This window comes from Lissotriton vulgaris, chromosome 3_1 (genome assembly GCF_964263255.1).
Source record: "Lissotriton vulgaris chromosome 3_1, aLisVul1.2, whole genome shotgun sequence".
Lineage (NCBI taxonomy): Eukaryota > Metazoa > Chordata > Amphibia > Caudata > Salamandridae > Lissotriton > Lissotriton vulgaris.
The window spans coordinates 421,916,718-421,944,268 of NC_141689.1; the positions used below are offsets into that span (position 1 = coordinate 421,916,718).

At 44.0% G+C, this 27,551-nt stretch overlaps 1 protein-coding gene across 1 annotated transcript in view; it reads right to left on the minus strand.

The window, feature by feature from the left end:
• The window catches only part of DHX29 (DExH-box helicase 29), a 930,480-nt gene that overhangs the window by 187,962 nt on the left and 714,967 nt on the right, over positions 1-27,551 (minus strand). Inside the window, exon 15 of the mRNA XM_086960636.1 lies at positions 22,260-22,404. Coding sequence (XP_086816762.1) covers positions 22,260-22,404 — 145 coding nt within the window. The remainder of the gene's footprint in view (positions 1-22,259; positions 22,405-27,551) is intronic.

The following is a 27,551-nucleotide window of genomic DNA, read 5'->3' on the forward strand; positions in this document are numbered from 1 at the left end:
GCAGGCAGGGGAGGAGAGTAGGAGGAGGAGGGGGGAGGAGAGTAGGGGAGGCACGGCCTAGCGGCCGTGCAATCAAGTAGTGAGGGGGCGGAGCTGGGGGAGGCTGTGGAAGAGAGTAGGCAAGGCGACACGGCGGGAGGGGGCGGAGCGGGTAAACAAAGACTGACATGCACGCGCCCGTGACTTTTAAGGTCAATGCGCATGCGCATAAGCTTAATGCGCATGCGCATTGACCTTAAAAGTCACGGGCACTGCAAGGAATCGCCACGATTCCTTGCAGTGTAGATAAAGAGTGGATAACTCGCAATACTCTCGCCTTGCTCGATGCGCATGCGCATCGACAGGCGAGACCTAAAAAAGGAGATTCATGTTAATTCTGTTTTGGTTGCATCGATTCGAGAAAAAGGGATAGAGTTACTCTCCTTAAACGACATTGCAAAGCTAATAGATCTCGCCATTATATTGAAAGTGTTGAGCTATTAGATTTGCTGTTTGTCTGTAAAGAACAAGTTAATTACCTTTGGTAACGCTCTCTCCGGTAGACTCTAATCGCAGATTGTTAACCTTTTGAATATTTCCCAAGCGTCAGATTGGATCCAGAAACTTTCGGGCCATACCTCTGCATGCTGGTAGGTGGCGCCGTGCAGCTATACATTGATTCAGTTCTGGAAATTACACGCAGGTCTAAACAGCAACCACCCCCACAAGATGGCATCAGTTGCTTTTATGGATGTCTACACCTGCAGACACAGTCCTACCAGCAAAATGTCTGATCAATTTGCAGATTCCTAGACTTTGGTTCCTAATAGTGGGTAGAGCCTATTTTACAGAACAGGTAAGATGGGAGGGTCAGTGAGGAATCTGCGGTTAGATGAAGTCTCTACTAGAAAGACCATTCCCAAAGATAAGTAACTTGTTCTTCTGATAGAGACTTATAACGACAGATTCCTCACCATTTGAATAGATACTAGAGAAGTACCTATCAAGAGGTGGGTCTGTGAATAGGCTCAAACCAATAAGTCCTGTAGGACCAAGTGGGCAACACGTTCCTCTTGGCAAACTTGGCTCTCTAGACAGTAAAGCTTCGTGAACATATAGAAGGATTCCCAGTTAGATGCCTGGCAGATGTCCAGGAGAGGAACTCCGTGTGCCAACACAGTCACAGAAGCTTTACCCCTGGTAGAATGAGCTGGATGACCTTCTGGAGGCCGCTTTTTGTCCAGTGCATAGAAAATCTTAATGCCGAGTATGCACAGCCCTGCCTTTTTTCACTCCAGTGAACCCCACAAAGATCTGATCCATCCGATGTTCTTTAGTATGTTCAATGTAAAGGCTCACACCTCTTTTGGGGTTTAAGCAGTGAAGCCTCTCCTCCCACTTAGCAGGGTGAGGGAGAGCCTAGAACGCCAGCTGGGTGATGGTTTAAGTGACATGCAATGGTGTACCGACATTTGGTAAGAAGGAAGCTCACACCCAAAGACGAGTTAGTCTGGGATGAAGGTGGTGTACGGCAGATTGACAGAGAGCCTGAAGCTCACTCACTCAATGTGCCGAGGTGAAAGTGATGTGGAACACTGTCTTGAAGGTAAAGAGCCACAAGGGACAGCTGTAAAATGGCTCAAAGGGAGTGCACTTCAAAAATGTGAGGACCATGTTAAAGTCCTATTGAGGCATGACGAAATGAGAGGGAGAAAAACAGTGTTGAAAACCTTTTTTTTAAAAAACACAACACAACTGGTGATTTAAATAATGAGGGCTGGTCCGGCAACCCCTTAACTGAGCACAAAGCAAATCCTTGTGGGCAAATGACAAAACAAACAATATAATGTGCGATATCTTGGCCTGGAGGGGGTCAATCTGGCGTGTGCTGCACCATACTAGAAATTTGTCCTGACGGCAGGCATATACAGATTGTGTCGAGGGATGCATGGCTGCCAAGATGACATCAACCATCTCTGGAGGATGGTCGAAGGCATTTGCTCTTCAATCTTCACACCTGAAGGTGGAGATTAGGCCCGAGCAAAACGCAGCCATGTTATTGCAACAAAAGGTCATCTAGGAGGGGAGCCTGATCGGAGGACAGTTGCTAAAGCCCAGGAGGTCTGGATACCAAACTCTACATGCCATTCTGGGGTCAGTAGGAAGACTTGAGCCCATTTGTATCTGTTTTTCTTCAGAAGGGGCAGAAGTGGTATCAGTGGGAAGGTGTATAGGAGTCCTGACTTCCACTGCAGCCAGAATGCGTCCCCTAGTGAGAGACTATAGAAACTCCTATGCGCAAAACTGCAGACATTGTGCATTCTTGGCAGTGGAGAATGGATCGAGCGTAGGTTACCACCATCTGTGTTACAGAACTTATGTCAACTCCGGGATGAAACTGCAACTCATTATCCACTAGGCAGGCTAGTCTGCCCAGGCATTTATAGATGCTGTGAGGTGGTTCATTAAGAGTAAAATCCCTTGATGGTCCAGCCATTTTCAAGACGTAGCACCTCCTGGCACAGAGTACAGGACCCTACAGCCCCGGCTTGTTGTAATAACACATGGTGGTGATGTTGCCCATAAGCACCTGCACCAGCCTCCTTTTGATGAATGGAAGAAAGGCTTTCAACGCAGAGTGGACAGCCTTCAGCTCCAAGGTTGATATGGAGCCGAGGCTCCGCCGAAGACTAGAGGCTTCTGATCTCCAACCAGGAGGGACACATCATCACCACTGTCAACTCTGGGTGGGATAGAGAGATGGGTACTTCCTAGACCCAATCGCGCTCCATCAACCATCATTCCAGATCTTTCTCAGTCTTCTCCAAGATCTGGATGTGATCAGACAGGTCCTCTTGATGGTGGGCCCACAGAGACATCAGATCTCACTGAGGAGTTTGCATATGCCACCTTGCATGCCTGACCAGCAGGATGCAGGAGGCCATCAGTCCAGTAGCACCAGAGTTAACTTCACTGAGATCCAGGACAGAGGCTGAAAGATCAGAATCATAGTCTACATGTCCTTGGCTGGGGAAAGGCATGAAACTGGTCCTTGTCCAAAATAGCTAAAATAAAGAGAAGGAGTCCACTGTTAGGCTGATAGTGAACCCTAAAGATGAAAGGAGGTCCGCGTAGTCTGAAGGTGTTGGACGATTGCCTGGGATGAGCCCATCTTCAACAGCCAGACACGAAGGTAGGGAAAAACTGGGTCCCCTGACCTCCGAAGGTTTGATGCTACCACTGCCATCACTTTCGTGAACACCCAAGGGGCACTGGTGAGACCAAAGGGGAGCCCAGCGAACTGAAAATGCTCCTGTCCCACTACAAACTGCAGGTAGCACTGATGGGCTTGCAGGATGGGTATAACAAAATAGGCAACCCACAGGCCCAATGTCACCATCCAGTCGAGGGCTGACAAGATCTGGGCCAGTATGAGCATCTTGAATTTTCCGTCTGGAGGAAGACATTGAGAGGGCTAAGTCTAAAATAGGACAAAGACCTCAGTCCTTCTTCAGCACCAGAAATTAGTAATAACTACCACGACCTACTTAAGGCACAGGCACCCTCTCAACAGCCCCTTTGACCCAAAGGGTTTGCACTTCCCACTGTATGACGGACAGATGATCCTCCGTCAATGGCTCTGGGTATGGTGGAATGTGCCACAAAGGAGGAATAAAGGGCAAGGCGTATCCCTTCCAGACTGTCTGCGGAAACAACTTGTCTGATGTGATGGGCTGCCAACCAGGCAAGAATAGTCCTATCCTGCCTCCAATCAGGTGGCTGTGCTCCACAAAGGGCCCACTTAAGTGGTTTGGCAGGTCGGCGGGGACAGGGGCAATGGATTGTGTGACCCGGTCACCTTAAAAGTAGGAAGAGGGGGCACTGCGTCCTCTGCTTTGAAACTAATGAGCACCTTGCTAAGGCTGGACTGGCTGACGGAATGTGGTACCTCTGTTGGAAGCAGCAAAAGGAATGGTAGGGCTGATGCAACAGGACACGGCAGATACTCTTAGGAGCATGCTATGGCCCCGCTCTCCTTAGACTGCTCTAGACCACAATCTGTCTTGTCCCCAAACAGATGAGTTTCATCAAAAGGTATGCCCATTGGACTTCGCCTGAAAAACACTGTGAGCCGCAGCGAAACGTGGAAGTAAATGGCTACATTCTTGCCAATGGTTCCCCAATGAATTCAGTGGTGTCCAAGACATAACGGTGAACTTATGGACCGTTCTAGTAGGAAGGACTTGAGCCATCAAATCCCAAAGAGCGTTGCAATAAAGTCCCAGGAGTCAGCTGAAATTCACTGATCTGAGGGCCAAGCTGGTGGAAGAAACACCCTCTTCCCGATGGGCTCCTCATGTTTGGACTCTTTATCTAGAAGGGGTAGTCAGAAAGGTATTAGGGTTTGTCGTATTTGTTAATGCATGCACCACCAAGCTTTCAGGGAAGGATTACTGAGACAAAAGAATGCAGGGTCAACCGGGATACTGGGCCGGTATCTCGCACTATGTCGATTCACAGGGGGTTGGGGAGTGGGGTGGGGGGGCACAGCAGTGCAAGGTTTTGCCCAAGCCACCAACAGGGTATTTTAAAGTGCCTCCCTGAAAGGGAGGCGGTAGATGTTTGCCCCACCTGAAGCACTTCCATTTGAACATTGGTTATGACCTCTGGTAGAAGTGGAATTTCTGGTTGGCGAGGGTATGCACCTAAGTCAGGCAGAACCCACCACTCTAGTCAGGGCAAGTATGTTACACACCAAAGATAACCTGTGCTCACCCTGTAGTAGCTCAGCACAGAGCAGTCAGGCGTATCTGCAAACCAGTGACACAATAAATACACCACAAAAGAGGCTCCACATATAAATATATGAAAATAGGTGTCTATGTTGTAGATATATCATAAGGCTAAAACGACATAGAATATAAGTACTGCGCAAACAAAACAATTCCTAAAAGATGTTACTTGTTATCCTGAGTAATACAATGAACGCCAGTGACATACAACACATTGCCAGTGGGTATTTAGAGCATGAAATGCAACCCACTAGGATATAAACCCATGACGCATGAGAAGGTCATATGTTACCATAAATACATGGAGCAGGATAACTGCTAACAGTGTGCAATCGCTGACATAGCACACGCTATCCTGACAATGTACGGATCAAAACAAGTGATACTCATGATGCCATCTGGGTATACACTGCAGTAAATTATGAGAAAGCCCATGAATCTCCACAGTAGTGCAAGTCATACAAATTTGTCTAAAGACAAATACAATAATCATAAAACACAATAACAGAGTACTTTCTGTTATGCCGTGGAGAAGTTTATAAGTGAACATGTTATCTCACCAGCCCGCAAGTAGTTACAGGCCATGGACATGCCTACAAGACGACTCAGAGCTTTATAGTGCCACATAGCACAACTCCAATGTCGGATTAGGGAAAATCACATGAGCATGCCCCATGAGGCATCTCACAGGCCCTTCACTAAATCCTGTACTAAATAGCACTTACAATAGGGAGGTCACAGTTTGCTCCTGGCGGGAAATGACACCCACATCAGAGGCGTAAGGTAAACGCCCTCTCCCCTGTGTTGTGACCAAGGGAAAGGCAGAGGTTTCAAAAATAGAGAGCGGCAACAAGAGAATGCCCCTCAGTAACCGGGCCCACAGCACCCACGTGGGGAAGCACTCGGCTAACTCCAAGTGCTGGACCCGGACTCAGAGATTGCTCCAACCACACTGATGAGGCCTGTGTCGCCAAGTCCGCATGGATGGGGAGAGAGATGCACTCGGGCTCTGCATGAAATAGTATCTTCTCTGACCCATCAAGAGGACTGTGTCACAGGGTCTAGCTCTCCTCAGACAACACGGAGGCCTGAAGGTTCCACCAACCAAGCGGCAGAGCCAATGGAGAATATGGCAAGAAAGAGCTGCAGCCACCTGAAGAATGCCCATACCGCTACAAGGCGGAAGAAGTACAGTATCTTACGTAAGTTTGGAGTGGCTGGGACTAATGTTGCTGTGCAGCTTCAGCAGCAGGAACATGGCTCCGAAGTGCTGGTGGGACTGGTAGAAGGCCTTCCTCAGAGGCACTCAGCCAGCGAACTCGAGGGAAAGGGGGAACGCACTAAGAGGTTTCTCTACGGCCGATGCAGCTTCCAGCACGCTGGTCCAGCTGTCGGGACCCCGTTGAGGGAGTTCTTGCTATGCGGTCGGCAATGGGCAGCCTGAATGGCACACGCTGGAGAAGCCAGAAAGCAAAGCTCACCACGCATTGTTTTTGGTGAGAGTTAAATAAAAATGAAGTGTTCAGCAAGCGCTAGTTTTAAAGGGAAGCCAGGAGTAGGACACAGTGCTCCCAACACGCTGGTGCTCCTGGGAGAACACTTGGGCATAAAGGAGAATATCAGGCAGCAGGTCAGAACAAAGTAGAGCCAGTGTCAAGGAGCAGCAGGGCAACAAGCAGAAAAGCAGTCCAGCTATTTGCTTCACCAACTTAAAATGGCTTAGAAAGACCCTCTGGATGCTACCTAAGGCCATCCAGAAAACTGTGGTCCATGCCCTTATCACCTCACGGCTGGACTACAGGAATGTCCTTTTTCTGGGTGCAAATAAGGCTGTGACCCGTAGACTACAGCTGGTTCAATACTCTGCAGCTAGACTTCTTTGCAGAGTCCCTAGTTCCACTCCCATTTCTGGCCATCTCCATGATCTGCATTGGCTCAGAGTGGAAAACCGCATACAATTCAAAGCCCTCAGCTACATGTTTAAGACCAAATGGAGTTCAGCTCCACTATACTTGCACTCTATTGTTCACCCATACATCCCTACACGCCATCGTCGCTCCGCCACTCTCGAAAAATATACGGTCCCCAGGTTCAATCTTGCAAGGATGGGTGGCGGGTCTTTTTCTTATCTTGGCCCAATGCTCTGGAACACTCTCCGGATCACTATCCGCAAAGAAACCATCTACACCAGTTTCCGCAAATCTTTAAAGACCTGGTTGTTTAACCAGTAACATCCTTCATTATTATTCCTCTGTACCTTGCTTTGTCCAGGCGCTGGGAAACCCTTTTTGGGCACCTGTTTTACCCTACAAATTCAATAAGTAAATAAATAAATAAAATAAATGAGACCTTTAAGCAGCGCAGCAGTCCTTCTGACAGATTCATCTCTCGTTCCAAACTGCTCTAAAATCAAGGGGTCAGAGTCCCTGTACTTATACTCCAAAGTTTCTTTGTCAAGGGGCAACTTCAAAGAGGGCCTTTCAAGTGTACAACACACCCTTTCAACTCCAGCTCTGACTCCAGCCATCAGTAGGGGTAAATCAGCCCTTTGTGTGAGGGGAGGTCACAGCCTATACAAATTTAAGCATGCACGCCTCCCTCTCTCAGCCCAGGAAGACTATCAGTATGTAGATGGATGCAGATGGATCTCCTGTCACCCAGCCCACCCTGTGTTGTGACTGGAAAGTATGCACAAAGTGCAACTGTCACTTTGCCCTAGACGTTGATTGGAGTCTGGCTGCAAAGCACTAGAGTTATACGCACAGAGAAATGCTGACTTTCTTAAAGTGGCATTTCTAAAATAGTAATGTAAAATCCACCTACACCAGTAAGCAGGATTTATCACCACTAATCCAAACATACCAAACATGGCAAAGCTAATCCTTTCAGATTAGGAATTACCACTTAAACACATAAAATGGAATTCCCAATGATAGTCTATGAGAGGAGTAGGCCTCACAGTAGTGAGACACAAAACACTACCAGGAGATGCTACACAATAAAGGCACATGTCCTACGGTTGACCTACACAGCACCCTGCCACAGGGCTACCTAGGGCCTACCTTAGCGGTGCTATATATAGTGGAAAGGGAGATTAGCCCTTGGTAGTTTGAAATGCCAAGTCAATGTGGCAGTAAACTACGCACCCCGGCCCTGCAGTAGCAGGCCTGAGAAAGGTTTGAAAGGTTATGACAGTAGGCGGCACAAGCAGTATTGCAGGCCGACTACTAGCATTTAATTTACAGGCTGTGGGTATATGGGATACCACTTTACACTGGGCTTACATGTTTATATCAATATGCCTAACAGGGGTAAACCAATCATACCATGTTTTAAAGGAGAGAGCACATGAACTTTAGCACTGATTAGCAGTGGTAAAATGCCCAGAGTCTTATAGCCAACAAAAAGAAGGTCAGAAAAATAGTAGGAGAAGGCAAAAAGCTTGGTGATTACCTTTCAGAAAGGGCCATTTCCAACAACCTCTAAGGTGAGGAGCTGGAGGTCAAGAACTTCGGTCACCCTACACCTGAACATGACATAAGAAGCACTCTCATCAGTTGCCGCACCAGAGTGAGAGGAGCCCTAAGGGGAAGTATCATGGCCACTGGCTACTTGAAGGTCATCATACCAATTCTCCTTGTGGTATGTTGGCCGAATTTCATAACCAGCATCAAAATCATTTTCTGAATCCATGCCAAACAAGGAATGCAACGTATGTGTCCTTGTGGAGGTGACAAGTCAAGTGGCGTATGTGGAGCCTGGACAGAAGCTGAGAGTGGGCTGCAAGTAAACTGTCAACGTTGATGGAATCACATAGGCATCAAAGCTCCAGGAACCGGTGTGGAGTGTGACACTAGAGTCCAAACAAGAGCCGCAGGAGGCCAAGCAGTGGATATTGAGGCTACAACTGGCGGTAGGGATGATCCTGCAAGTAGTACCTAAAGAGGAGTAAACCTCTGCAATATCGGGCCTGAATGCGTGCAAGAGGGAGTCAGTATGGATTGTAGGAGTCTAAGAATGGCCTTCGATCTGCCGCAAAGTCACAGACGGCCCAGGAAATTCAGCTCATGCTAGGACAAGTTGCGGGATGGGTTCCAACGTCTATTAACTACGGGAGAGAGATCGAGAGGTATGGAGACACCCTTGCACCTTCTCAAGAGAATGAGAGTGGGCAGGGGCAAAGTCCTGCTTGGATATCTTGTGTATTTTGTTTGATTTACCTGAAGACTTGGAGCGCATTGATAACAGACCTTGGGAATGACTCTGTGACTTCTGGACCAGAAACAGGACGTGGACTGACCCTTCAACTTGAACCGGTCTCGTTGTGGAGTCTTCTGGCGCTTAGCGACATAGAGGTTTGCCTTATGATCTTGTACGGTGTTCAGGTTCATTGATGCACATTCACTGCAGGTCTTTGAGTCATGGCTCGCTCCTAAGCACCACAGGAAACCCTGTTGAAAATCTGTCAAAGATATTTGTTGTCCTTACATGGTTTAACACCTCTCATTCTTGGGAAGTGACATTTCCTTTACACACTGTAAGAATTTGGATGAAAAACTGTCTCAATGAGACAAGAGGTAGCCCTGAATCCGTGTCTGGTGGTGCGGAAATAAATCAATTGACTTTAGTGCAGTGGCACTTATATAGGCCTCACATATCCTTTAAGGAGTTGCATGGTGTCAGTGTGGAGCTGCATGGCGCTACCTATTGGTGCGTAGAGGTATTACTCACAATTTTCCAGATCCAGTCTAACGCCTGGGGAATATTCAAAAAGTGAGGTATCTGCGGTTAGAAGTCTTTATCAGAGGCATGGCTTAAAAACAGTAAAAGAAAATAACATTTCAAAATACTACTTGAAAAGTAACAAGATATCTTATGATATCTCAAAACAATACATAGAAATAATGGTTTTAAAAAACTGTAAATGGCGTTTATTTTCAAATAGTTTTTAGTCAGGAAACTTTGAATAAAATGTAAAAAGACTAAGGAAGTGTAAGAATTTAAAAGGGAATACACATGTTTCAGCCATTTTCTCCTCTGAAATAGCCATGGGGCCAGATTTATGATCCAGGAAAAGTGACACAATAAATACAGCATCTGCCTCAGACGCCATATGAGTGAACACAGCAGATGACCCATCCTCAGCAGGATGAACGCTTGTGCTTTCAAACAATAAGTGGAAAGCAGGAGGTAAAATATAAACAACCCTTAAAGTATGCTTTTCTTTTCAGCCTTAGTCCAGAAAAAAATATACCTGTTGCAGTGCCTTTGCAGACATGTTGCAGAGGGGGGGGGGGGGGTGAAACACAGCGAAGTGGGGAGAGATTTGCAGCACAAGAGGGAGAGAGCTTGTGAGCAGATGCACTCTCATGATGTGATGAATAAAAAAAAGTAGCACCTCAAGTGTGAGCAGTGGAGGGATACAAGTCAGCCAATCAGAAGGATCGTAAAGTGGCTATGCTCCAGGGGAGGGAAAACACCAGAAGCGGAATGCAAGCAAATGAGTGACAATAAAGCCAACCAATGGTACGCAATTGGCTGGCTGTAGGCTCACAATAGATTTTTCACAACTTGAGAGCTTGAGCTGCCTGGAAGGCTCAACATAGCGAATAACAAAATAATAGTTTAGTGCGGATACACGCCACACAAAGGGGCTGTGAACATTTGACTCTTTAACTAACACAATGGAATGCTATGATCTCACAAGCCCCAACTTGCATAGTCAGAGCTTGATGTACAGAATTAAGAAAATCCTAGATGGAGTATGCAACTTTAGAAGGTTGCCCTGCAATTAGATTAAGAAATACGCAGGCATTTAGAGGGTAGAAAAGTGCTTGGATCCCAGCAGAAATGGCAGCAACTCCTTTGCCCGTTTTTCACAAGAAGAGGTGTTGTGTTCTTCAGGTGGCGACCAGAGCAATGAGAAGTATTCTAATTTAAAACAAAACACCCTTGTGACTGTAGATCTGCTACAATCATACAAATAAGGCAAAGGGTACACAAAAAGAAAATCCAGCCAACATACATCGTTTGCTGCAAATGTTTTAAAGAAAATGGTGCAGCCAAAAGCCCCAGTGTTACATTTGTGAGAGCTGGAAAATCAGTCTCTGTGATCTAGATTTCATAAAAACATCAAGGTTAAGTAGCTGCTGTCTCTATACAGGCATAATGACCAAACACGTTATTTTACATTTATTATTCATTTTATGGCATTTAAAGAGTGATAATCAAGCTCATGAGGCAGCAAAGTACTTGACAAAGATCTTCACAGTATGCCACACAGCGGCGGTGATGGTTAGTTCCTGACTGAAGGGGAGGTGATTCGTTGGTTTCTTACTGTGTGGAGAGGTAATGCGTTGGTTTCTTACTGCGGCCCCGGCGTTCTTGCAAGCGTGGCGTCGAGATGCGATGCGTGAGTACCGGGGATGCGTCTGTTCTTGCAGTCGTGATCCCACAATGCGTTGGTTCTTGCAGCCGCACAGCCGGGGCTGCGTCGGAATCGGTGTGGGGGATCTCGGACTCCGGAGATCAATGCACTTGATGCGGCGTGCAGAGATTTCTCAAGCCGCTGGCAGGCGCTTCTTTTAGTTGAGTTGAATTCCCAGCTCCCAACAGCAGGAACAACCCAGAACATCAGCAGACACCCACTGGCAGGTCAGAACTCCCAGCAAGGAAGTTCATGGCGGCTGGGGGTGAAGTCTTTGTATCCCTGAGAGTTCAAAAACAGGAGGCAAGCTCTACTTCAAGCCCTTGGAGATCTTCCTCAAGCAGGAGACCCAGCACACAGCAAAGTCCTTGTCCTTTCCTTGGCAGAAATAGCCACTGCAGGCCAACCCCAGACAGCACACAGCAAAGGGGCAGTACTTCTCCTCAGCATCTCCAGCTTTTCTTATTGGCAAAGGTTCTTCCTGAATCCCAGAAGTAATCTAGAAGTCAGGGGTATTCGCTCCTGTTCCTGGATCACCTTCGTGTGGTGGCTGAGGGGGCTACACATTTCTTCGACTCTGCAAAGGAAACATGGGATTGGATGAAGTCCACTGGGTTTCAGCCTCGTGCCCCCATCATCTGGAGCAGAGCAGCTTCAGGTTCTGATGGGGTCTGGTGCGGTTATCTGACGCAATACCCTTCGCACCCAAGCGCTGCTCTGAACCTGGAACAAGTAATAACGGAGAGGCACCAGGCCCTACAGATGGCATCCACTATACGGGAACATGCTCAGAGCCCAGACTCTGACATAGGCTCCACAAAATCCTTAAGTAATGACTGTTCCTTCAACACAGGGCCCTCTAAAGTGGATTCACTGTCCCCACCTGAGACAGCAGATGCCATTATTTAACTTGCCCAAAGTTGATTCCCATAGAGGCCTGCCTGATGCACTATTGGTTGTTACACTCAAGTGTTGTTTTCTTTATGCATGCCTTAACCTTAACTCCATTGCAGCTCCATGTGACTGGCCAATTTATAAATCTCTCATGTATGTCATACAGTTAATATGTATTTTTCTGTGAAGTACTGTCACACTGTAGCTCATCATTGCAATCCGTATCTATGTATCCTTCACATGTGGGGTAACAAATCTTTGGCTTACGCGCTTTCCCCCCACGTTTCCATCAACCAGCTTGTAGGGTTGTTTACTTGACTATTTTAGTTCGGCAGTTTGGACAGATGCCTATTGTCTCTCTACTCTGATAATGTTTCCTGTTCTATTTTCCCCTACATTCACAGTTATGATAGGTCGCCCAGGGATGCCCAGCACTCCCATTCGCTCTCACACAACGTCATTACTGCTCACCAAAAGACTCCCTTGCCCTGTGTGAACCATCTACATGTGGGGTAATGTCACATTACCCACATGACCCACAGTAGCAGCACAACCTGGAATGTGTGAAGTAGTGAGGCCAAGTATTCACAACTGATTACTGCTCTTATGCCAGGGGAGTGTTGATTTGGGTGAAAACGTGGACCTCATTAGTAGCAGACAATGTTGTAGTGGACAAGTGGCGGCTTGGATAGTTGTCACCTCTTACTGGGTGCTTTGTATTCCCCTAACACAGATAAGACCTCGTTCCTGCATACACTGTCTAGCAAACTCTTCTGTTGGACTGAGATCCTGTAGCTCATAGGGAGCGGCTTAAACTCTGTTCTTAGTACAGCACTCGACCGCTCTTTCCCTCCCAGGCCTCGCACATTGGCCACATTCAATGACCAAGCACTCTCTGGCTCCAACACTGCCAGCTTATTGACTTATGGCACACTTGTAATCCTAATACACAAGTGTACTCTTTTTACTCCTCATCACACAACCTACACCAGATGCTGGCATGGCAGATATGGCAAGATCAACCACGCACCCTATCCTTGCATTACACTCTTCTTAGGGTCACCTCCTCTATATCCAACACACAGAATTGGCGTGCCATTACACCTCACTGAACTAATTGGTAACGGAAGCTAGCCAGGGCGGCTTTGATGCATTCTTCTCCACGATACACCTGCCCAGCGTCACACCTGAGCAAGGGGCGGAGCTCAGAGACCACATCACCTCTCACTGAAATTCAGGAGGCCATTAGGGCCCTAGCAACAGGCAAGTGCCCGGAGCCAGACAGCCTACCGGCTAAGTACTATTAGGCTTATTCTCCTCTGCTAGCCCCTCAACTACACACCTTGTTCAGGGAGGCCCTATTGGCGTCCTTCAGGAGGCCCTGCTCATCTCATAGCTCAAGTCAGACAGAGATCCCAACACTTTGGGCCCATACCGACCCTTAGCCTTACTCAACATGGACTACAAGAAGCTGGTCAAGGTCCTTGTAGACTGTCTTGCACCCCTGTTCTCGTCATTGGCCCAGAACGAGTTCGTACTGGCTTGCAAAACCTCCTTAAACTTACGTCGCTTTCTTCTGTGTCTTCATATAGAGGACCTCCTTCCGGGTGCCTGGTACTGGACATTAAAAAAACGTTTGATTCCCTGGAATAGGCATTTTTCCGTTGGATCTAGCTGCTCTACACCCAAGAGCTTGCTAGAGGCAGAACAGGCTCCTATATACAAAACCTATTTTAAATACACCGTGCACCTACCAATGTTGCCCACTCTCCCCATTGCTATTCTCCTTAGCCATAGAACCCCTTACTGTTGCTATCCGGACTCAGGGTGTGGACTGGGGCATTCCCGTGGAAGATGCTACTCAAGCAATTTCCCCTTATGCTGATGACCTCCTCCTGTGCATTCAAAACATGTGATCGATTCCTGCTACGACAGCCAATACGCTTAACGACTGACACTTTTGGTTTGAAGGTTAATTGGGCCAAATCCCGCCTGTTCCTATTTACCTATGCATACCCCGACCCCAACGTTATTCTTAATAGAGTTACCATTCTCTGGCAGTCCGACACGGTTCGATATTTGGGAGTCAGGGTGATTCATCTGCCAGCTGACCTGTTTGATGGTGATCTTGTGAGGGTTACAAGAGCCATTCGGTCCCAGATGTCCTTCTGGCACACGATTTCACGGTCTGTGACTGGCCACATAGCCCTACTCAAACTAGCGTTCCTACCCCGGCTGCTCTATGACTTTATGAATTTGCCCCTCTACATCGTCTCTCCCTTCTTTTGTCTTTTGAGGGGGCAATGAGAGAGTCCATCTGGAGTTACTCACGCTGTAGGGTGGCGCTGTCAAAACTTTATTTGCCTACAGACCAGGGTAAGCTTGTAGTGCTGAACCTGGAACAGTTTTACCTTGCCTCCCAACTCCAATTGGTGGCCAGGTGGTTGGCAGGCTTACACCGGACCAACACTGCCATGCTGTCAGTATTCTGGATTTTCTCCTTGGGCACTTTTACCAAAGAACTGAATAACGAGTTACCTTGGGAAAATGCCATAATATCAAGCTACATTCCTATTATGCACCAGTTAAGCCCTATTAAATCATCTTTGTCACCGTAGATATGATAGCCATATCCTTTATGTATCCACTGCATATTTGCTTTTTCTCCCCCTTTTTCACATCCCTTCCGTGGTACAATAGCCCCATAATTTTCTCGTTAGTTTTCGCCATCTGTGATTTTCATTAGTTATATCATAAAGACTTTATTTTTTGTAATCCCAGCGGAGTAAAAATAGCAACATTAAAAGCGATATAACTATAGAAATATTCCCTCTCTTCATCTCTGAAAGCGATGCACCTTTAACCGCGACAATCGGGTATTTCTCTCCTCTATCAGCGTCAGTAACATGTATCTTTAAGAGGCAGGTCTATTACTTCCCGCCTCCTATCTCCATACACCATATATAAACGAATGAGAAGGGCTGTTTCAAATTCGAATTTCTTCCTGAGGTAACAGACGCCACTCCACACTGCCCCGACTAACCACGCGGCTCCTTCGAAACAGGTAATGACTACTGAACGATCTTCTAACTCGGATACAATTAGAAATAGCTGCAGCATCAATGTACAGCACCACTTTATATCTACTACATATCCTTTTCTGTTGTAGATCATCGTTTGTATCGGCATCTATATAAAAATCTCCTCCACTTGCATTATTCGACATCTAAACCGTTATCAGTAATCCTTTATGCAAGGTAAAGGATTACTTCATCATTCGCGCGTTTACATCCTGCCTGGTTTCGTTCGCATAAGCATTGTTCCCACTACACCAGTTAACAAGCATTTATTTTTAATTAACAAACAGCCCATTTACTATGCATTTTTTACCTACAGCTTTATGACCATATACCGACCTAGAATATCTGTGCGATACGCATTCACAGACTTATTTGAAAATACGAGTCGCGATCGATTTCGTAACAGATTCAACGTTAAAACACGCCGCCCATGTTAACTACGCAGCTTTTCAAACAGGTAACAGCTGTTCATTGTCTCTTTATCTATTAGGAGCACAGAAGTCCTATCAACCTATTTATAATATGCTTGTGTTCCTGTTTAGCCTTCCATCTGTAGCGATAGGACATTTCTACCCACTCTGGCTTCGGCCAAGCTGCACTGATTCACTCTGCGGCTTTCATTTCAGGTAATCATTATTTAGTTTTTACCCTTCTGTACAGTATGTAGGAACTCGGAATACGATCTTATTACCTTAAATAAACTGTGTTCTTGAACAGTTTTCTCAATATAACTAGTCAAGTTACCCTTTAGATACGTTTATCTTCTGACTAATACCGGATCAAATCTTCCCCTCCTTTTTTTAAAAACAAGCAGATATTTATTGACACACTATAAATTAAGCTGCATTCATGAAAAATCTTTATGAGAACGAATCTAATAATACCTATTCTTCGATTTTTTTAACAATATTCCTTATTTACTGCAGATAAACGTTGATACCACAATTCCATGTAAGGAAATTCAACAGCATAAGGAGCACGCTAACCATGGAGTAGCTGTACCTCAGGTAATTCCCCCCCTGAAATAGCGATCCATTTATCAATATGAAACGCAAGTGAGGATCTCATATGTACCTATTAGGTTAATGTAGAGATAGTTCATCTTGACCTAACTGATATAAATAAGCCAAACATACATGTTATTAAATGAAAATTGCTATTTATCCTAATTATCTATCGCCATCTACAATAGTATTAGCTAATGTAAACTTTTCCTTTTGCTTATGGTTTTGCCTTAACATAATAGTTGGTTTTTTACGGTTTTTCTCTTAATAACTACAAACAGAGAAAGAAAACCTGGTTTGAGTTTGACCATACTCACTTGGATCAATCCATTCTATATTATCGGAAGATACAATACAAGGTGAGTATTGGTACTACATATTCGGCATAAGCCATTTATCATTCCTTCTAAACTGTGGAACCTAGGACCCACATTTAATTTACTCCCCACTCGTGTCCCTCCAGCTTACATTAGGGTCTATTTCTAAAAGAAAGGTAAATAGACAATAAGATTTCCCAACCATTCCCAATATAAAGGAATAATACATTTTTCAAAAAATCGACAGGTGGCCTACTAGATCTCTCTTTATATATGATACATACTGCTCTTTCTCTTATTCTTTATTGCTTTTTTTCGACTATCATAAACCTGTGTGATAACCCTGCTTGTGAACTATGTTCTCCCATATGCTATAAAATGACAATTGTCCCAATTATGAAATGATATTTGTTTCAATCAAATTATGCGCCGTCAATTGTTTTCCTGGCTGTTAATCATGCTCTTTTATGTATGATGAGATGATATACGTTCCAATTGAATCATGTCTTCAAAATGATGTACTTATTGTTAAGACAATAGAATGAATGTATGTTATGCGGACCATCAAGTTATTGTATTAAAAACACTGGCTTAGCTGTTCGAATGAATTATACTGACAATCATGCACTGTTTAGCACAGAGACATAGCATTTTTAAATATATTGTCCATTTTACTTTCAGTGACAAGATGGTAGTGTCCTGAGGAAGACACTTTTACTGTGTCGAAACGCATAGACGGAACCATCTCCATATTGTATCACTCGACTATAGAAACAAAGAATATACATTTGTATTATATTAATTGAAAAAAACTTTTTTATTGCTTTTTTAACCCATATGTCAATGAATTTGTTCATGATATTTTTATACAATTTATTAAATTGAAACCTTTGTGCTAATTTCAGTGCCTCATTACTTATTAATTAATTTTTCGTCTGATACTTTGCCAGTGTATATTTGTTGCCTGGGTGCTTTATTTTTTACAACAGGCCTGGACTCTCCCAGCGATTCTTCAACTCTTTCACCAAGGCACTCGCTGGAAACCACAAGAGTCATTGCTTCTTGGAGTCACGTACTGTTGCTACCATCGATGTATGTATCTCATGCGAACTACGATCCCATACGTGCCAGCGCTACCACTGCTCGGCACACCCAGTGCTTACACAACCACTATGTCTTTGGAACTCTCAGCTGGCTGGAGGCTGGCTTACACGCCCAAGCGGATCTATATCAGGATGGAGCCCTCATGCCCTATGATTCATTGGTGGAGGATGACGGCCTAACCCCAGGCCAATTTCTTCGACCTAACTCACTACTTGCGGCACTAGGAGACAAATGGGGTGACATGATGCAGGAACATTTAATGTACATTACTATAAAATACCTACATGTAATGGGGACAGGCAGACATCTCACATGCTGGTTGGCGGACTTGCTACGCTACCACATAGAAATACAGCTCGTACCTCTGTGGCACCACTGGGAGGAAGATCTGGCCCCTTCTTGCACGGACTAGGAGTGGGCTGCCATATTAGAAAGCCTGCTCTGAGTTCCTCGCAAAGCTCGCTTCAGACTCAATTTGACATTTCCAAAGGGCCTACCTCACTCCTGCCAAGATAAACTGCTTCTTACATCGCACCAACCCCGATTGTCCTAGATGTCGCCTGCCCGACGCCGACCTCGTACATATGCTGTGGGCTTGCTTACTATTCTTTGCTTACTGGCGAGGCGTCACGATTCAGTTGTCTGCCTGCACAGGGTACCCAGTATTACAAACGTGGGACGTATGTAACCTGGGACTATTTTGTAGAGAAAAAAGGCAAAGGCTCATCTCCTGCTTCCTTAATTTGGGCATGCAAAGTGCCTCATCACGAGGCATTGGAAATCCTCTGAGCCCCCGCTGCAGGTGGCCTGGAGGCAGTGACGGTTTCTTGTCTAGGGCGTGGGGGCTCTGACCTCTTTACTTTCGCCCCCATCACTATCTCCACATTAAAACCAAAGTCATTGTTCATTTATTTTTGAGGTTTCCACGCTGCATTCTTTTACACACAGCATTCTTTTTTTCTTCTTTCTGGGGCCAGGAGCCGGGACTGCTGCACACTTCCAATTTGCAACTCACCGTTAATGACGCTGAATGACACTTCTTGCCTGGGCGGTCGCAACATTTACACTAGTTGCCGGGCTGATGATTTCACAGCCCTGAGGCCTATGAGGTCATCAGATCGGCAAACACATAGCATTGAGGGCCAGGCTCCACCCCCTGAGGACGTCCGGGTAAAATTACTCCCGGGCGTTTTAGATTGAAGATCCGCAGTGCTAGCGCTTCATGTCACTCAGGGAATTGAGAGCACAGTCACCCCCAACCTTTCCCAACTCGCCCCAGGGGTGGTCCCACCCTGTGACGAATTGGGAAAGGGCAGGGAAATGGCAGCAGGTCGGCGGGAAGTCAAAAACTCAGCGCAGTTTGTCATTTTTTAAGACACTGCACAGACTCTGATACCAAGCTGCATTTTGTAAGGGCCATGATTAGTGGTGGTATAAAACACATGTATAACACTACACAGCACTACTCTCTGGCTGCAAGGAGGAGACTCGCGGCAGCATGGAGCTAAGGTGGTGCTGATGTGCAATACAATTGTGTGTGACTCGAGATGGAGTCTGGAGACTCCAGATGGTGCCCTGCAGCCCCCAACCCAGTGGACCACGAGGTGAGGGGTTTACATTTTACGGCTCCGTCTGCCCCTGAAAACTTTGGATTAGCAATTGTTTGCGCTTTAGTTTTTCCTCTTTATGCATTTCACTGTAGTTTTTATAATGCGACTGTTAGAACTCACCTCGAAGGCAGTGCTAATGGTCTGTGTACACAACTGACATTCATGCACCCATTTGAAAGTGCTTTGATTGACCGTAATGATTTATGTAATACTGGCCTTCAGGCACATATTTTAAAATTCTTTCATATGCACGCATGAGGATTTTTGTATAGCTGGTTTTCTGAATGCATAGATTTGAAAGGGCTTTCATACGTTCGTGATAAGGTTTTTTGTTTTCTGAAGGTGAAATGTGCCTAAGATCACACAGTTTTAGTAAGGAAGCACTGATTTATTCACATTTTCTGGTTTCACCTTACAAATCAGCCAGAAACTGAGTGTCTATTAGACTTTCTTTATGTTAAGCCTTTGGTTTTTACCCATTTGTGCATTTGTAAATGTAAATGTAAATGTAGGATACTTGTAAAGCGCACAGCTGCCCATCACTGGGGCGTCCTGGCACTGTATAACGCTGTGGAACCCTTCCTGGCTCTCCCTGTGAGATGCCCCTCCTGGGCACCCCCAAGGTGAAGCCAGGCATCCCAGTGTTGTAGGGGCCGTTGTGGAGATTAAGCAAGCTATTGCCCAGAGTTGCAGCGTGGGACCCCATGATTAGAGTAGGCGCCGAGGCGAGAATGATCGAGTCTGCAGACAAATGAGCCCAAGACCCTGCCGCGTCGGGAATTTAACCCTGGTCCCGGGCCAGACCTCTGCATCAGGGTCTGCCGCTCTAACCATTGAGCCACACTCCTCCACCTCCTCCATTTCTGTGTAGTTTTTATAAGGAGACTGCAGAACTCGACCTGAAGTCAGACCTAATGGTTTTTATACAACTGGCATTCTGAACGGACATATTTGATTTAGTGGGCTTTTATACCTGAAAATGATGAAAAGAGCTTTGGTGAGATAACATGTTGCCTAAGATCACACAATTTAGGTTGTGTAAGCCCAGATTTATCCCTGTTTTCTAGTTTTACTTTGTGTAAATCAGCCACTAATGAGCAGATTCTATGGTACAGGTAGTCCCCTTGCTTATGGTGAATGCATTTTAGCTATGAATGTCATGGGGCCTAATGCCACCAAAAAACATTAAGCCATGGTATTGTGTGGGCACTAGAAGACAGCCATAACTGTGGTGCATTAGACAATAAATCATTTTATCAGATTTTTTTAAATTAGACTTGCACAGAAAATGGTGACGGGCCTCCCAGAAAATACCATGCCGCACCCCGCGACAGGCCTCCCTACCTGCTCCAATCCCCAAAGGACGAGTCCAGCCCTACCATTCTCAAACTTCACCAGCCACCACTGCTTGGAGGCAGTAGCACCTGGTATGAGCTCAAGCTGTGAGCGTTGCGCTGCACAGAGAAGATCTAGGGTTGCATAAATATCCTATAGCTACCAATAGGGGCACCATACTGTATCCCTTTCAAAACGAGATACACTCTGATCCAAATCCCCCAGGTGCTTTTATGGGGAGGGTGATGTGGGTGTGGGACCTGACGTTTCATATCGGACACCTGGAGCGGTGAATAGCACTCCCTCGCTCACCCCACAAGAGCATTAAGACTCACTGGGTTGGTATGTGGGAGCATGTGTGTTGCTGAAGGTTACAGGTCATTAGGTGGAGCGGGGGGGGGGCTTGGAGACTCGTTCATTTAGTTGATTATCTTTCTGATTATGAAAATCCTCTTTACCTCTGCCGGATCCACAGGATGTGGATTCGGCAGAGGTACAGATGATCCTGTGGATCCTACAGCTGGTCCAACTGAAATCTTACCTGGTCTCCATTGTAATGAGGTGCACGTATTTATCTGTTTTTCTTGCATTACTTTATGCCTGTTTTTCTGTTAAATATGGCAATACCATGTATTATGCACTGTGTACCACAATAAGGATGGCTAATGTTCTAAACGCTGTAATTGTGCATGAAAGAAAATGTATCTCATCCTGACATGACATCTACTTTCCCTTGTTTAAAATGTAATAAAACAGATTCAAACAACAAAATAATTGAGGTATGACGAAACCTACGTTTTCTCAGGTCTCAGGATCAGGTAATATGGTCCATTTGTAAGAATTACAAGGGTTCTTGATATCCTTAGGCATACATCAAACACAGAAACATCTGCACTTCTTTAAATACGTGTACCTGGAGCCAGGGCTCTAGGTTCCAAGTACATCCATGCGCTCATAGTTGATGCAAGGGGTCACCAAATTCAAAAATATTAGGTAGCTAAATTCCCGGACAATCAATTGTAATGGGCTGCCCGATAGTGGTCTCTGGATAGCAGAAGCTGTTGAACCAGGAGCATAGTGAATGGTCTAATGCAGATCAGTGTATTGTCGCCAGAATGCTCATGGTTGGACTACAAGGCACATCTTGCATCTAGAAAATTTGATTTACTGCACCAGTGCGGTATTAAATTCAAAAAGTGTAGAGAAACTTATTCTTACAAGTTCATCAAAAATTCTTTACTCTCTGAGGCCTCATTCTATTGCCTAGGTAAGTATTTGTGTTGCTGTATGTGCAAACACGCTTTACTGTCCTCTCCTGTGGAATGCAGCTCATTTCTCTACCCATCAACCCTAGCCAAGGATCAGCATCAGGGCCTAACTTTCTTACACAGGAGTGGATACTTGTTTTGAAGTCTCCTTTGTTACCTGTTCATATCTTCAATATCTATGAACAGTAGGAAAGGATTAAATAGGATATCACTGAGAAGTAACTTTACATTAAAATCAACAGTTGCTTCAAATTAGGCCTATGAAAGATGCACATAGGGTGGCATGAAGGAATAAAAAGGTTTTCATTTGTTTTCATAAAGAACGAAGAATAGTTAAACGATCTATCATCAATCTGAGCGAACACTCCTGCTTAGCACAGCTATGAAGTAAAACCAATTACACAATCAAACAGTAAAAAATGGATTCAGGTTTAAAAGCCATACGTACCAAAAAACACAAGCAGCTCCAAGATGAGGTCTAGGTTAATCTTATTTGGGTTCATATAGAGAACTGCATGGCATGTCCGTTTGCTATATCTTTGATAGGCTGGGCCCAAATCTCCTGCAGAACTTGTTGGCACGGGTATGAATTCCTGTGGAAAGAAAGATGTCAGTGCAACACAATAACGGAGATGTTTTGTTAACATTCCTAGGAGATTACAAGAACATATAAAACAGTCACATTGCTATCAATATAAAAATAGGGGGGCATATTAGCAAGGGCGATATCGCTGCTTTAGCGGCACTTTTTCCCGCTAAAGCAGAGATATTTTTATCGCCCTACTAGCAAGTTATCGCTCACAGCAGTTAGCGACAGCTTGTAGGCGATAGCTACAGGTTTGGGGCCCACTTCGCATGTCAGCGATATTTATCGCTAATGACATGTAAAGTGGGTGTACCCAACCTGTTAGCGACTGAAAGCAGTCACTAACACAGCTATCGCCTATTAGCAAGGTAGGCGAAGCGATAAAAAGAATCGCTAGAACTTAACGCCTGCGCACACCATGACTTAACCTGTATATCCAATGGGAGGTGGATATTCAGGTTAAGTCCCCATTAACGTTAATGCCTGAATAATGCTGCATTTCCAGCGATATTCACGCATTGAGCCGCTATCTCCGGATATTTTATCGCTTTAGAGATAAACGTTGCTAATAGCACGTCATCTCTGCGATAATATCCAGCGATAAAAAAAATATGCGCTAAGGGCATTTCGCGATAATTATCGCTATTTGTTGCTAATATGCACCATAGTATTACATAGATTCTGCTCGGGAACAGAACTATGCTTGGGAACATAGATCATCAGCAAGTAGAGAGTGAGTCATGGTACAACCTCAGTGGTTATGAGCTCGGAACAGACTAGCTATAGTGCCTCACTTTCCCTCCTAACCTTACCAAAGAGACAAGTGACTTAGCACCCTAGAACACAACACTCTTGACCCTCTCAGGGATCATGGTAACAGAACACACCCTTTCGTTCTCTCACTTGCGCTTGTCCACAGTATGATAAACAAAAGACACAGAAGTTGCTTAAAATGTTTAAACTATTGTGCTCTAAAATGCAATATTTGCACCACAGTTAGAAAACAAATGCATATCAAAAATATTGCTAGCATAGCTAACAAACCATATACCATGAAAAGCCGTCATGTTATAAAACAGATTGGCCTACCCCCCTTCCTAATGAAGCTGAATGATTATATATCAAAGATCTGCGAGATTATTGGTGGACCCAATACCGTTGCATACACAGATGGACGTTCTACATCTCAGGTGATGCAGCAACCTTGTCTCAAGCCATTTGTGTGTTTTCAAAACTCCTGCCTTCAGTTACATGACAAGACACGTTTTCTCGCAAACAGCAGCTGCACTCTCATATTGTGTCTAGGTGCTAGTGCCTGACCAAAGAAAATAACAAGGGGCATTGTTGTTTGACTTTGTCGGTGGTGTTCAGACTAAATCCCAGGAAAAGAGCAGAACACAAAAACATATGCAGGTTCTGTGTGCACAATGGCACAAAAGCAAATGTGGTTATCCAGTAACGTGTGCAAAGGAAAAACGGCCTACAACGTGCAGAATTAGGCAGACATCGGAAAAACGACAATGGGCCATGCAGGAAACATACAATAAATCACGAATTAAAAAAATAGAATTTAACATCACAGTCTCACGAAGGCAATATTCTGCTAGACAATGAAGACACCTATTACATTACTTTTATTCATCTGCGCTTCAAGTGAAATGCAGTGGACATAGTTTAGCCAAATGTTAGTAAAGTTGATGATGTACTGTTTACAAAGTTTATAGGTTCACTGAAACATTAGAGGTATGACGTAATTGTTCAGTAGCAAGTGTAATTTAAGCCTTCTTGACAATTAATTGGCTCTCTCATGATGCAATAAAGCTATTTTCCGAGCGATAATCTGTGTTTACTTTTTCCTGTCCTACTCCTTCAGTAAATTCTCTAAATAAAAGGGAACAATTTACTCCCTTGACATGACCTTACGCCTTTCCCTTAATGATAATATCATCATCCCTTTCCCAGTCAAACTCATTGGTGCATGGGCAAAGAAACAATGTATGGAATTGAGCACTTCACACCAAAGTTCCTCCATAAAATAAATAATTTCATCTCCAACTAGCACCATAACAAGAATATAGTACCTTGTGAAACAAGAATTTCTCAGATCCATTCATAAAAATTCTGCCTATTTTGTGAATACCCGAAAATGAGAGTCAGCATCCCTATATTCAAAAATGTGATTTAAAAATAAATATATTCAGTCCATTTGTGGCTTTCCGGTATGGTCTCCATTAACCCTAATCTCTTCTTCAGATGCCGTTAGGCTGCCTGATCCTTTTTATACATTTAGGCCCTCCTTACCGCCTTAGTGTGCATAAATCTGAGTGATATAGGCACCATCATCACTGCCAAAAGTTCAAATTATTTTTAATGGTCCCCCCAGCATAAAGCAGCTTTTTTAAAAAACAAAAAACAAGAAGTGTAAAGACATCTAAAGAAGAAGGGGACATATGTGCACTTTTACTGTGCAGGACCACCATGGATTGTTGGCACAAGTTTACCATTAAAAGGGCAGATTGGACGGATCAGGGCTACTTGTGAATGCCAAAGGAAGAGAGCCCTGGGCAAAAAGCTATCACAAAACCCAGAGAACCAACATAAGAAAATCCATACTGGACAACCCTTACAGAAGGCAAAAAGGCAGCTGAATAGGCAATTCAATTCAAAATACACGAAATGTAAACAAATGTGGATATGCATACGCATTGGAAGTGAATGCCTACTCTAGATAATCGCCAGAACAAGATATGGTGCAGCACAAATCAAATAATGAATCAAAGAGCAAATTGTTATAAGAAATGCTCAGTTAAAAAGCAAGCGGGAATCATGACAAATATTCTAAGTGCCATAGCAATAAGAGGTTTGACCTGAACTCTGACTCTAGATTGGTCAGGAAAAGTCCTCGCTCACATCCCAGAAAAAAACTGTTATTTTAGCGTTTCAGCAGCTGAGAATCAGGCCTGCAGCACCATGGGTTGTACTCCTAATGTTGCATTAACAAACATTAATAATCATTCAAAAGTTGTATTCTCTGACTTAAGCTCATGCTATACATTCTCTGAAAATTAACAAGTAGAACTTTTAGCCTACTTATAAGTGGTAATGGAATTGCATTACTAAACAATAACTGCTTGAAAATAAAAATAAAATACAGTTCTGCTAACAAAGACATCAACCTTCAACATTGTAACATATGCGTGTTCCTAAGGCAGCAGATATCTTCTAGGGAATGGTTACAGCAAAAATAAACATTGCCACAGATCGGGGCACATTCAAGCTATTTTATAAAGAAAGGAAACTCTGTATAAATAAAAACATAAATGCCGTGCACACTTTTTTAAAGCTACGATAGTAGTGTAATTAGCATGGGGTCCAAATAAAGTAGTTTTGCGGCCTACTAATGCTAATATAAGCACACAATGTTATTAATATTAATTATCTCCTACAATCCCTCCCCTCCGATGGATTATAATCATCACATATCACACTACACTACAAAACATCTTCCATAATCTGTTGTTTCTTGTTTCTCATTTCTTCCAAGGATTTCAATTTATCATAAATGGCTGACTTTATATTTTTCATCTCGATATTATTTCTCTTTCTGTTCCTTGCTGTTGTCTTCTATTTCTTAAATCCACAATTTGATCCATTCCCACAGCAATTCACTTCAAACCACTTAAAAATGAGTATTAAACTAATTATGTACAGTACAATTATAAATAGTGGAGTTAAGATCTTACCCAGAACACTAAATTATTCACCAACTTTTGCAATCCCATTACCAATCACACTAATCTATGAACCAACTGCCTCTCCTACAACAAAGTCTTCAAGAACAGTTGCCCAACTTTGTTATATTAGAATATTGATTAATAAGCTTTCCAATATTAGGAACACACCTGCAACACTGCTGTACTTTCCAAACATGGCACACTCCTACTTCCTTAGCAAGACGAATACCCAAAGCAAACCTGCTTTTGAAAATCGATGCACATATGGCAATCATTTCTTCATGATTTTTTGTTAATGCACCAACAGTATTTGTTGCTAAAGGATCAGCTAAAATAGACAACTTTCTGATCTTCACTTCATTCGAAGCAAGTAAAATAGAACGCTCTAGGAAAAACGAAAGCTAAATAACAGATACCCATCCAGTTTAGTGGCAGATTAAAATAAACTGTCCTTCCACAAACATAATACACATATAAAAGGTGCTCTTCGCCTTTCATATTGTCACCATCAACCATAAACTTGCATTCATTTTCACCAGCCGTTTCAAACCTTTCAAGATTTTTAGACTTCAAACGCCTCATACACACAACTCATTTTTTCTTACATTCAATTTAAGTCTAGGATGAATTTGTAAACCTCTGTTCAGTTTTTTTCTTGCAAGTAAATCTCACATTATCCAAATTTCTACAAATTTTCACTCTTCTCTCATCTATGAAGCACGACCAGTACGGTATTTTGACAACCGGGCTATGTACTAATAGGTTGATTTGCAGAGTACTGATTCCTTGTGTGTTGCAAATCGACCTACTATATTAACGTAGTAGGTCACAATTTGAAACCCAATAGGAATTGCATCTAGGGATGATGGCCTGCTTGGCTTGGCAGACCACCATGTCTGTGATGACTTTTAAATAAGGCAACCTTTTTTCCAAATGCAGCCTGTTTTCCTCAAAGGAAAATAGGATGTACTTAAAATAACAAATAAATAAAAATGTAACTAATAGTACTTTAAAAAATATTTATTTCCTTATTCTTGAAGGGGCAGGGGTCCCTTGGGGACCCCTTTCAGCTTGTGAATGGCTAACTACTACATGGTTCTAGTTAGTAAAGTACTAATGATTTGTGACTGGATTTGGTTTTGGAAGGAACCTTCTAAACACGTCCCTTCCAAATTCCTAATCACTACTGGGTTATAAGCCCAAATTGCGATTCAGTAACACTTTACCAGATCAAAACTTGTGGTTTATACATACTAAAAGGAATTTTTATTATCTTAAATGGCTCAATTCTGCAAATTGGGCCATATGCGACAACAAAAAGCTTTTGTGCATCTCACCCTAAACTCTGTAGTAAAACTCAATCTACACACATAGACTCTCTCTCTCTTCTCATTGCTACCAGTTTAATACACTCTGTTTT